The sequence below is a fragment of the Podarcis muralis genome, chromosome 9 (assembly GCF_964188315.1).
Source record: "Podarcis muralis chromosome 9, rPodMur119.hap1.1, whole genome shotgun sequence".
NCBI lineage: Eukaryota > Metazoa > Chordata > Lepidosauria > Squamata > Lacertidae > Podarcis > Podarcis muralis.
In genome coordinates, this window is record NC_135663.1 from 54,312,595 (window position 1) to 54,325,785 (window position 13,191).

At 45.3% G+C, this 13,191-nt stretch overlaps 1 protein-coding gene across 2 annotated transcripts in view; it reads left to right on the forward strand.

Moving 5' to 3' along the window:
- Nucleotides 1-785: 785 nt before the first annotated feature.
- Nucleotides 786-13,191, forward strand: part of KIT (KIT proto-oncogene, receptor tyrosine kinase) — a 78,214-nt gene continuing 65,808 nt past the window's right edge. The window contains exon 1 of one of the 2 annotated variants that reach the window (XM_028744001.2): nt 786-1,057. In XM_028744001.2, the coding sequence (XP_028599834.2) occupies nt 994-1,057 (64 nt within the window). In that variant the 5' untranslated portion in view covers nt 786-993. The remainder of the gene's footprint in view (nt 1,058-13,191) is intronic. The other variant, XM_028744002.2, reaches the window with a different exon arrangement.

Consider the following 13,191-nt stretch of genomic DNA (forward strand, 5'->3'; position numbering starts at 1 on the left):
TTAATTTCCTAAGGTGGAACAATCTAGCCCTCACTTCGAAGCTGTCACACACGCATACACACAAACGTCTTCATATCATATCACATACCAAACTCTGCATCCATTCCCTCATTTTGCCCTGATATGCCTATTTGGTGCATGTGTGAATTGGCTATTCGTCAGTAAAAATATTATAATAGCAATGGTTCATAATGCACAGGATTTAGCCTAACTCAAGCCCTTTTGATGTCCACTGATTTCAGCCCTTCCATTGCAATTAATGCAACATAAACATGCTTAACTTGGGGCAGATCAAGACTTTCCCCCCTCTGGAGTTGCACAACTTCATGTGTTCTGCACACCTGGGTGCTAAACAATAGAAGAGGGTTCATATTTTGGCACAATATATCTCATAAAGAACAGCTGACTCCATAACAGCAACTGTTATAAATAAATGTTTTCTTTGTAGAGTTTTGAAGGGACGTCATGGTGGCTTTCATTGTTGGAGAGCTACTTCTGCACTGCCTCTTCCCCTTTCCATAAAACAACTACTGTACAGTACTACCTTCTTAATTAACACCTCTCCCTTGGAGTGTCTGGGAGATTTGGAGGGGAGAGAGTTTTTATTTATTTATTTATTCAACTGAAAAGGGAAAGGATTCCTCTGTGTACATTAGAACGCTTCCAGAAAAAAAGGAGAGATAATTTGCTAGGTCTGATAGGCTCTTTTCAGCCCTCAACATTGCAAGTCCCCCCCCTCCCTACCCCGCGCCAGCCCCTGGAGTTTGTCGCGGGAATATTGTCTGTCGGAGCCAGTGGGCTGCTGGAGAGAGAGAGAGACAGAGGCGTGGCCGCAGGAGGCGAGAGGCAGTGCGAGTCGGGCTCCCCGCGCGGAGCTGGCTTTGCTCGCGTCTCTCTCTGTGTGTGTCTTTACGCGCGCAGGGGACCCTTCTTCCGAAAGGTCAGCCTGGAGAGCCTCTGCGCTTGGAGGATCGGACGCCGGGCAGCGGCACCATGGAAGGCTCCCCAGCTTTCTGGGCGGTCGCTTTGCTGGCTCTTCTTCTGGGCGAATCAACAGGTGGGAAGCGAGCGGGTCGGATCCCTTCTGAAACGGCGGCGTTCCGGGAAGCCACCGGCGGCACCTGGCGCGCTGAGGACGGTTGCGCACGGCAGCCGAACGAGGGGCGCGCGCGGAGAGGCACAAACGGTGCCCGGGTGGGAGGCGCGTCCTCGGGTTTCGCGCCTCTCCCTCAAGATCCGTGCCGGGGATCTGGGGATCGAGGAGCACAGAATATGCACACGCCTGAGGGTCAGGCGGAGAGTGGGGAAATTGGGGGCGTGGAGGGCAAAAGGAATTGTTTGGTTTGGCTACCAGCTTGGAGGGCTTCGCGCGTTTGGGTGAAACAGCTCGGCTTCTTTTTTCCCAGAGGAAATGCAGTTGGAGCTCGAGGTCAGCTTTACCATTCATTCATCTCATTGGGAAGGGATCTCGAGCCCGGTTTAAGTTGTAGGTCAGTATTTGCAGTCATGCCAATCACGGGATGCGGCTTCCCTTAGGCTCCAGCGCTCCGATCCGTAGGAGCGTTAAGCGTCAGGAAAGGCGCTGCAGGTTTATTTTGCAAGCCGCGATACTTAAATGCGCAACTTTAAAGTTATGATATTTTGAAGGGTGGGGATGGTAACAAAACAAAACAAAACAAAACAAAACACAGCGTTTCATTGATTGCGAAGAAGCTTTTTTTTCCAAATAACGTGTTTTAGTAGGATTCAAATGACCGCCCTAGTGTATCGCATCAGGGAGTCCTGTCCTAAATTCTCTGGAGAAACGGGGGTCTTCTGCAAGGAGCACTGCCGTCCTAGAGGGAAAATCAAGTTATGTGGCAAAATCAAGGGGGCAACGCAGTCACATCCTGTGCACCTTAGAGCAGAAGCAAGCCCATAGGACTTGGAATCATGCCAGTTTGTCCCATTGATTTCAGTGGGTCTACTCGGCGCATAACTACCCTTTATAGGAAAATGTTGCTTTGAAAATGCAGGGTGGTTTATTATTATTATTATTGCATAAAAAGCAAGTTGTAATTTCTACAAATCTTTTGATATTGAGAAATATTTTTTGTCATGTTAGGTTAGTAGAGCGGACCTACCCGCTGGTACTTGCAATAGTTTGTGTTGATTCCCCCTACCACTTGATTGTGTAGCCACTGCTGAAGAATCTTGCTCATCCCAACTCCCAAGCCATGTCTCCACAGGTCATGTGTATTGACTATCACACACAATTGCTATTGCCACTGCTGTTTTTGTGTGTGTCAGACAACACGTGCTGAGAGCGGAACCTGCATATGGCATATAAAATGACCTGTTTCTTTGGGGAGCCAACATACTGAGTCTTAAAGTGGCAACTGCTGCCACGTTGTTTGCCGGATCATTCCTTTCCCCCAACCTCATAAGGTGATTTTGTCAGGCGATTCCCACCCTTTGCTGGCACCTGTCAGTGAGAGCCATTTGGTACATAGAAAGGACATATTATATAGTGAACATGCGTTTTTCAGCCTGCTACCGGTGGACGTACCTGTTGCTGGTAGGTGCATGTCAGAAGCCACTCAAAGAGGCTTAATTGTATTCGTACAGCAGTGAAACCTAAGCAGAAATGTGTTGTTAAACCTTGCCACTAATTCCTACCCGAAACTCAGTGCAGCTGAAATCTGTGAGTGAAATCAGCTGAGATGTCTGAATGGCTCTGGACATCCACAGAGCAAAGGTCCATGGATTGCCACATGCATGGTGTATTATTCTGTTATACAAACTGTGTGAAGTTCCTATCTCACATGTAAAGAAACAACCCTTCATTCACTTTGCAGACCTGCTATTGTGATCTTTTAGGAGTGTTATTTACTGGAAATACGGAACATTGAAATGTGTTTTGGAGCAGGACGTTAGTCAACAACAACAAAAAGGAGCTGAGATGATACTTTTTGGGGAAGGGAGAGTTTCTCTATAGAGTAGTGACAGATAGAAAGCTTGTCTAGGATTAGTAAGGATCTGGGTTAGGAACACGATGCAGAAGTCACAGTATTCCCTGGATATAATAGTGAAGGCATAATAGAGTGGTTTACCGTGCTGGTTGCACAGGAATAATTGGTTAAATGTTCTCAACTTGCTCTATGCTGGCTGCAGCAATGGACTTCCAACATGTTAGTTTTGTTGCTCTTAAAATACCTTTTAATACCATTTCACGAGGAGTCTGAGCTGCATCCTGCGCAGGTGCAATATTAGAATTTGCCACTGAGAGGAGACTCCAGCAACCATATACAGTTCTCACTCCCGAATGCCTGCAAAACTGCCTATGCGAACAACTTTTGAAACTTCTGCATTTTATTTTTTGTAAGCAAGTTGATGGGTTTTTCCGTATCGTGTCTGTCATGGGGGAGCGAGTGTTTTTGAGGCTAACTTATCTCCTAATCAGTACAGCGTGCCTTTGCGGTTGAAATGAACGTTGCAAAGCGTACAGCGGTGAAATAATGCACGAGATTGAGGGCTGTGTCCAGCACTTTTCTAGTGAAGGAGAAACCAAAGCTGTTTATATCTGTTCTTGGTTAATGTAAATGGGTTTGTTGGGTCTACATTTGCCTGTGCAACAGAGACGTTGATGGTTTTGTGGCCTAACCCAGCACACCTAATTCAGGGTTTCCCCAATGGCTAATTAAGGAGCCCAGCAATGTAATTTCGTTCCTTTGGTCCCAGTTGCAGTTCTGCGTTGACCTTGTCACAAATCCCTCTGCTCTGTTCTGTCAGTTTGTTGATATACTTGCATGGAGCCATCTAGGTAAAACATGGTTTGCATTGCAGTTTTAAAACCATTAACTTGGAGGTATAAGAACCAGCTCGCATGGCACCTTTGGTGACCTCAGATCCTTACGTGATTTGAAAACAGCTGCAGCTGCACCTGTTTCTTATTAGGCATACCTGGTGACCAGCTGCAGCTTTTGGCAGCAAAAGACACCTGCCCAGTCTTTACCAAGCTACCACTCACCTGTCTTTTGCCAGTGGACTCCCATAAATGTGCACTTGGTTATTTCATGTAGCATTGACTGTGAGCACAAACAGCAGTTTACGAAGCAGAATCTTAATAGCTTGATCCCAAGAGCAACTGCACACAGCAGGAGTAACACAAATTGCTGCACAAGCCCAGCATTGTATTTACATTATTGTTGTTTACCACCTTGAGCGCCATTGGTGAAACAGTGGGAAACAGCGTAAATAAATAAATGAGCACACACACCACAATTTGTGCCGCAGAAGTGTTGGCAATGCTACGCTGGCAAAAGCTGCCGCTGTCTTTCAAGAGCTTTGCGCTTGACTCAGTCTATGGCTTTTAACCATGATATCTGAACAGTGTGAAGAGGCTGTCTGGTTAGCCCCACATCCTAGATATCTGTACACGTATTGGCCATATCCACAGGTGGCATTTCATTGGCATCAATGTGGAAGGAGGCATACCTGTAAGGAGATGTCTTTGTAGAGCTCTCCCCACAAGGAGGAGAACTCTAGGCCATCTGAGATCATATCCTCATGTGCATGGACCCCCCATTCAAACTGGCACCAATCATGCATCTAGGGCTAGCTGCCATTTTCTCAGAAGAACCTCCATGTGTTCTCTGCACCTGAGTACAGGGCTGAGTACAACTGAAGAGGGCTCATGTTTTTGTGCAGTACATCTTGTGAGTACCAGATTATGTGAACCGCCCAATGGCAATAAGCAAATAAATAGCCAGGAATTGGACATAGTGGTTGGTGGTCGTGGAATCTAGAAGTAGGAGAGAGAATGGGCTTATCTATCTGGTATCCTGAAGGTCTTTGGACACTGGACATTCAGCTATGTTTGTTAGTGATTGCAGTAAGAGGGCTGTGGAGTTGAGCTATTGTGGCTAATAGCCATTGATAAACTGCTTAGTGTCTGCTGTATGGTTGCAAAATGCTATAATTGAATTGCAATTGGCAGGTGGTATGGGGAGAACAGATTCTGATCTTTCAGAGGATGGTGCGGCAGCAACAGCTGCGTAATTAGAATCAAGACAAAGCCAGGGACACAAATTGGAGGAAGTTGAAACAATACTTGAGCCCTGTTGAAATCATTGGCTTAAATTCACACACTTTAGCATCTATGTGTCATTTATTTCTGTTGGGCTTAGCACTATTCATTAAGGGTAGCCCTCCCGATGCATGACTTGGAAATGGTGACTTTTGTGGTCCACAAAATCTGATGGAGACCACTTTGGTTACTGATGAACTTTAGAATTGAACTTTAGGTGAACTTTAGGCTTTTATAATAGTCGGATTGAGCAAAACTACTTGCAAACAACCTCTTAAAGAAGCTGAGGTAGATGCTTTGTTTCAGGCTGATCTCAAGTTGTGCCGTGTGAACATAGAAAAGTCTTAATATTAGATCAGGTTGCACACTAATACCTGTGGTTGTACATGCCTGCTACTGGAATATGCAAGGTATGTTAGTGACATCTTTACTCTTCTGCCCTGGCAAAGGACATGTCGCAGAAGAAGGTGTGGTTTGTTGTGAGCAAAGTTGATGGAATCATTCTGATAGTGTGATCCAGGGAGTTATGTTACATATACAAAAAGAAAGAAAGAATTGCTGGCATTCTTAAGCCAGGAACAGGGAGCGATTGGTCCTGATTCCTTGCCTGAAACATTGCTTAGAATCACTGTTATCAGCTGGGTACTTCTTAAGAAGGCAGCAGTACATCTCTGAGAAGCTGTAACCTTAAGTCTGCATCATTATGTTCTGCTTACCTGGAGCAAGTAGCAGCTATCCCTTGACAGGAATACAGGTGGCAAACTGCTGCACCTAATAGAGCACATTCTGTCCCCGCAACCACATGGGCAGGCTGCATAGTGCAGCAACATATTGTGCAAGTCTTGGCCCGGTTTACATGTTTACAGACCAATACTATATATTTCTTGGTTGGAGGAGTGGGTCGCAGTCTCCATATACAACACATGTAGCTGTGTGTGTTCGTGTGTGAAAGAGAAATCACACAAATTGGATTTCTGTGCACATAGCCTTCCATTTGGAATATCCACTTCGCACTGTGTGTGGGTATTCACTGCTGTGGAGAGGAAGGGTGTGTATCTGTGGCTGGGCCATGCACATCTGCAGATTGCTGCACAGTCTTCCCAAAATGTGAGCCAGGCCTATGGCAGTACTGTGTGTGTCTCTGTGTGCAAGAGGGTCACTAGACAGCAGGTTTTTAAGGTGAAATGATCTACTTAAATCCGTCATCTCAGCAGTGCCGTCCCATTAACACAGACCAGTGAACTGCAGTTCTCCTTCCACGTTCTACCCCCTGGGACCTACCAGCCAGCCCACTAAGGGGCAAATCAGAGCTGCCTTTCTGTCATGGTGACGACGACAATAAGAAGGAGGATAAAAAGCAGAAGCAGGCAAATGGAGCTAAACCAGGCAGACCACCCCCTAAACAAATACTAACCCTGCTGTAAGCTTGCTCTTTCCACCTGTTGACCTCCATATTAATAGTGAAAGCCACATCCATTTTTAATGCATTTCTGAACATTCTGCCTCAAAACATGGTCTCCATTATTGACATCAATGGTTTAATTATTGGAAAGATTAAATACTAGACCAGAGATAAGGCAACTGAGCTTTTCTTGGTTCCCCCCCCCCCCCCACATGTGTGATGGGTGCCTCATGATTTCTGTCGGATCCGATAGGGTGTCTTTTTTTCTTCAGGAAAAAGCTGGGAAAACAGGGTTGGCCTTACAGCTTCTTTGGAAGGTCAACACACCTTCTTAAGCGTTGGTGTGCAAAGGACAAGAGGTTGCTGGAGTGATTATTTCTGCCTCCTGTTTCTTTGTTTAACTATATTCGGGCATTGGGTGTTCTCTGGAGCCTCACAGAAGAGAACGTTTGTTTGTTTTTGCTCTGAGTGACACATTGGATTAATTTATTAATATGGAGGAGAAGCATGAAGATACAGAAGGAGACACACTGCCCTAATGGATCTCTACCTAGGCAAACATAGCGCAGACATTTACATTAGGTTTAGTTTCTTTGTTTACTGTTCTGCTTCACGCTTTTCAATAGAGGGGAACTGGCACAGTACCTAACTTTAACCTTCCTATGAAACTGAGCTATTAACACCTTCAACTCTTCAAATTTTTCACATTTTGCAATTTTGTGGCCTTGGCTGGGTGGGCTTCCAAACTTTCCATACAGTTTTTTTTTTCATTTTACACCTTAACTGGAAGGTTGTGTACTGTGGCCTTCCTTTCTCCCTCAAACCATGGACATTTCGGACTTGTTGAATCCCCAGTTGGTCATGAATTTCACGGGCTGACCTTGATCAAGTCGCAGTCTCTCTGTTTAGCATCCTGGCAGGGTGGCTGTGCTGATGAGGTTGAGAAAAACCCATGCATGCCACCTCCGTGAACCTTTTGAATGTAGCTGCCACCTTACTGTTTTGATTTCATCCGACCTGCTTCATGAGACGTGGTTGAGAATTGCAGATGAGGATTCACAACTAGAGACTTCTGTAGCACCTTAAAGAATGATTTTATTACAGCATAAGCTTTCATAGGCTATGACCCACTTCATCAGATGCATGCTGCATCTTGGAAAGTTGTCCAGTAATATGCAAGCATATTATAGAAATATTTATATTAGATTACATTACATTACAATACATTACATTATATTATATTATATATTACCGTATTTTTCGCCCCATAGGACGCACCGGCCCATAGGACGCACCAAGTTTTTTTGGGGGGAAATAAAGAGGGGAAAAAATTATTTTCCCCCCCAGGCTCTTGTGGGGCCGGCAGCAGGGAGAAGCACTCTTCTCCCTGCCGCCCGCCTGCAGACCAGGTCCAGGGACAGCGGGAAGACGCGCTGCGCCTCCCAGCTGTCCCCGGAGCTTGCGGGGAGAACCACGCGTCTCCCCGCCGTCGGCCTCCAAACCACATTGGGAGACAGCGGGATGGCGGAGTTCCGCCTCCCCGCTGTCCCCCAACCTTGTGGGGCTGGCGCTGCGGCTTCATTTTTGGAGGGGAAAAAGTGTGTCCTATAGGGCGAAAAATACGGTATATTATATTATATTATATTATATTATAATTATAGAAATATAGTATTTCTCAAGCTTGGCTATATAGAAGCCTCTTCTCTCCATAATCTCGTGTCTTGGGCCAATTCAAATGGATAGTTTTTCACTTTAAAGCCTTATATGACCTAATTCTTCCTATCACTTTTTCCTGTATATTTGCCCACATGCAGTGTTAGAAACTGGGATAGAAAAGCTAGGAGCCAGATGGCTTCTGGGACCTGAGTTGTGGGTGCCAAAACAGAATGGCTACAGCAACCCTTTTTATTTATAATTTTGATAAGCATGAATTCATACACAATTCACATAAGTGACACATTGTTAATACCACATTTTTGGCAGAAATAGTTAATAAATGTTTAATTTGGTGTTTACAATAAAAATAATGGTACCATACTTCAGTTTTCAACACACTCTACTCTTTATTGTTAAACTCCATATATTGTCTGTTCTTAACATATACAGAAGTTGCTTCAGGTTGAGCGCTTTCGGATTGTGCTCCGCGGCGACCCGGAAGTAACGGAACGCGTGCACAGCCGGTCAAAATGACGTCACGCGCATGCGCGGAAGTGGCGACCCACAGATGCGCAGACGCGGGTTGCGTTCGCTTCAGGATGCGAACAGGGCTCCGGAACAGATCCTGTTCGTATCCAGAGGTACCACTGTACTTCAAGGCTTCAAAGAACATACATTTCAGTAATCCTTGAGTGTCAGCCAGGCACCCAAAAAAAATGGCACCCAGGCTTTTGGAGGTGCTGGCAAATGGAGAATCCTTAGGTGCGAAATGAGCCTGGCACTCTGCTAATTTCGAACCCTGCCCACATGCACTGTACAAGGATTGTACAAGGAGCCTCTCTTGCAAGCACCTCCATCATCTCAACTATGTGTACAGGATTGCAAGCCTTCTCACCACAGCTGTGAATGTCCCTGCCTAGAGAGGTTTGCTTGCAACCCTCCCTGTTGACTTTTAGATGGCAAGTGACATCTGAAAAAGAATTCAGAGAGATTTTAATCAATTTTTTTATTTTTTTGCTTGTCTTTGTGGCGTTCGTACGGAGCCCCCAGTCGTCTCACGGACTATTGACCCGTACACCACTAATCCGCTGCCACCAACCAGGTCCTCCCTGGTAAAATCACTTCAGTCTCAGTCAAGTTCTCAATTAATAAAGAAGAGTGTATTTTATTTCAGACACAAACAAAACTTTTACAGCATTCCAAACGTTGCTGCTCTCTACTTTCTTAGTCTTATTTTCCTCTCTCTATCTCTTCTACCTCCCCACACTCAAGAACCCACTGCCCTAACTGTCTCTCTTTTACCAACTGCCTTTCCCAACCAGCCAACCCACTAAATCCCACCAACTACCCCCCACCAACTACCAACAAACTCCTCCCAGAACTGGTTTTATAGTCCCACTGACTCCACCCCCCCTGGGTCCTGTCTCTGCAACCTATTTAACTATTTCCCCTCCAGCACTCTCTCATATATGTTAACGTCACAGTATTTTACCTCTTACTACTTTTACCTCTTACTATTATTATTTTTTTAGTTGGGTATGGTATTTTGTTGTCGTTTATTGTAAACTTCCCTCCCTAAATCTGCTCCAGAAGGTTTTTCCGGGGCGTGGGATCGTCTCCAAAACAGATTTGCTGGAAGGTGGGGATACACAGGGAGAAGAGAAGTAGGAGAAGTTCCATGGTGTAGCCAAAAGTCCTTGCACTTTTGGAACTGGTTTTTAAAAAATATACCACCCAGTGTCTACACTGCAATTTATTTTTTCCCTACCCAATGCTATGCTGAGCTTTGAGGATCTCCCAGATTTGATGACCTAGAATTATAGAATTTTACAGTTGCAAGAGTTTTTGGAAGTCATCCAGCCCAACTTCCTGCTCAGGGCAGGAATCTTGCAGTTACAACATCCCTGACGGATAACCGTCCAGCTTCTACTTCCAAGCAAGGAGCGCCTGCCCCCTTCCTGAGGCAGTCTGTTTTCTGGTAGTTCACGAAACATTATGGGGGGAAAGAAAACACTGGTTCAGAGGATGAAATAATCCACACAGAGCAAAGAATGACAAAATAACAGTGCAACATAAGACACCTTTATTCTCTCTTACCAACTCTTCTCACTGTATGATCATGGAAGGTGTTCTGAATTACAGTCCTTTGTTGAATAGCACAGTGTAAACAGAAATATTGCAATGTTTGGAACTAGCAGCATGGCAGGTGTTTTGGGTGGGGTGGAGATATTTGCATTATTGTGCCCTTCCTCCCTTACCTGTCCAATAGTGGAAAAATATTTCAAAATATCTAGAAACCAATGTCAAGAGTTTTGATATGTCAGGAAAAAGCGAAGTAAGTATTTCAAGTTTGTAGGTACCAGCATCATATATCTTGGCATCCAGACAGCCACCTGTCTGGGATTTTTCCAGTACTGTCAGCGCCTTCCTCCTCCACTCATCATTTTTGTCCACAAATATTGACTTGGCTTACTAGTTCTCCCCTATTTTTTTGGCTGGGTTCACTACTGCCAGCCCTTAGAGCCCTGGCACGTCTGGGTGAGAGGCAGAGATTGTAGAAGGTAAGATAAAGTGGGAAAGACTTCTGTTGTTCTTTGAGTGCTCCAAAATTCATTGCAAATGAGAGCCATGGGAAGGTGTGCTGTTGGGCAACCTTCTTACAAGAGGGCCAGCAGTTTATTCGATGAGCTGGTGGCTTGGTTTGTGGCTGCCTGCCTTCGTCCACAATAAAATCATGTACCCAGGTGTGCCTGTTCCAACTGGTGTGAGTGTCTTACGTTTCTTCCAGGTGGATTTTCATATAGTCAGACCTGCATGTGCAGGTTTTTGAAGGTTCTCCCTGTCCTGTTGTGCAGTAGGAGGATTCTCACAGGATCTGAAACTTGCGCGCGTGAGAGAAACCATGCAGGTGGGTCTCCTCCATGCCATTGAGGCTGGAAGGCAGGGAGGCCAACACTAGGTGGAGTCAGAGGCAATGTAGCTGGGGGAACTATAGGAATTGTTGTATATGCTAGATTGACTGCATTGCATACTTTAGACGCAATGTGTCACATACTTGCCTAAAAAGGTTGGCCACCACTGTTTTACTACTTTGTGAGACCTTTAGCAACTGTGGATATGTAAAATATACCAGTCTTATGCTCATCTGCTCAGAAGTGACCTCCATTGAATTGTCGTAGGCTGCAACCCTCAACACAGGTGCTTGGGAGTAAGTCCTTCTGAACGGAGTGTGGCTTTCTTAGTAGATCTGCATAGGATTGTACAGTGGTATCTCGGGTCACATACGCTTCAGGTTACAGACTCCGCTAACCCAGAAATAGTACCTCAGGTTAAGAACTTTGCTTCAGGATGAGAACAGAAATGGTGCGGCGGCAGCAGGAGGCCCCATTAACTAAATTGGTACCTCAGGGTTAAGAACAGTTTCAGGTTAAGAACAGACCTCTGGAACGAATTTAGTACTTAACCCGAGGTACCACTGTACTGTTATCCTCATCTTAAGCCCTCATGCTAGGGAAGGAAGCCATCTGCATATCCCCTCTTATTCCCCCCACTGAAAGCAAGTTTTTAGTATGTATAACTGAATTGAATATATACTCTCCCCCTGTTTGTACTCGATTCCTTTCTCTATTACTTTCCGTAGGCCGGATGTGATTTTGTAAACCCTTTGGGGACAGCGACCTATCTTTTGGATGTGACCATTGTAAATGATATAGCCTTACCCAGGGGTTTTCAACCAGCGTGCCGTGGCACCCTGGGGTGCCTTGAATGATAGTCAGGGGTGCCACAGGCAACACTGGCCTCTGTCCCTCTTGCCTTCCCTCCCTCCTCTGATGCCCTTTTGCATCTCTGACTCCCAAAGGCTTGCACGGCTGTTTGTTGCAGCAGACCTGGCTACCAGCTCCCCAGGTCCTCTGGGACTGGTTAGGGGTGCTTCGCAGGCCTATGTGGGCCTGTGTGAGGAGGCACCTCTCTTTGGGGCAGGGATGGGGCAGCTCAGAGGCCAGAGGTGGCGGTGGTGGCTCCCAAGTAAAGAGGAGAGGAGTCTGAGGTCTGAAAAAGGGCAAGAGGCTGCCGGATCTGCAGGCAAGGGGTGACATAACTGGGCTCCTGAGCCCCACAGGGGTGCTGCAGAAAGAATGGAGTTGGTCAAGAAAGCTGTGGACTCAAAAAGGTTGAAAACCTCTGGCCTTGTCAATTAATTGGAAAAATAAAATTATATACACATAAAATAGCTGTGTTTAGAGGGTCTTAATGGTATACTTTGAATTTGAAGCTGTTCAAAATATTTTGAAATAAACCTGGGATTTGATGGGACAGAAATAATCTGAGGAAATAGACAGAGCTGGAGGAAAGAAGGGCTGAAAGGTCGTCAGGATTTACACATGAGACATAAAGCTGAGGCTGTAATACTATATGCACCTAGCTAGGCATAAGCTCCATTAAATCCAGTGGGATTTACTTCTGAGTAGACATGTCTAGGATTGTGCTGTTAGGCTCCAATATCATGCCCACCTAAGTCCCACTGAAGTCAGCATTAACTTAATTCGTTCCGGAGGTCCGTTCTTAACCGGAAACTGTTCTTAACCTGAAGCACCACTTTAGCTAATGGGTCCTCCTGCTGCCGCCGTGCCACCGGAGCATGATTTCTGTTCTCATCCTGAAGCAAAGTTCTTAACATGAAGCACTATTTCTGGGTCAGCAGAGTCTGTAACCTGAAGCATATGTAACCTGAAGCATATGTAACTCGAGGTACCACTGTATAGGATTGTGTCATTAATTTGTGAGGTGCATTTTATAAGCAGAGGCATTAATAAGTCAAGGTGAAACCTCTTTAGTCAGGTTCTTTTCTTGTCCTCCTGTCATTTTCACTCCTCTAGAGAAGTGCCATCTCACGCAGTGTTTCCCTTTACATTTGAGTGCCGTTTTACAGATGTTGTTTGTCTTTTTAGTGTAGTACAAACATCTTCCAGGATTTTGACTCATTTCCTCAAGTCTCTCTCAGCTATTCTAAAAGGACAAGAGGAAATTAGCTCTAATATCCTGAAAGGGATTGATTTATTTTTTT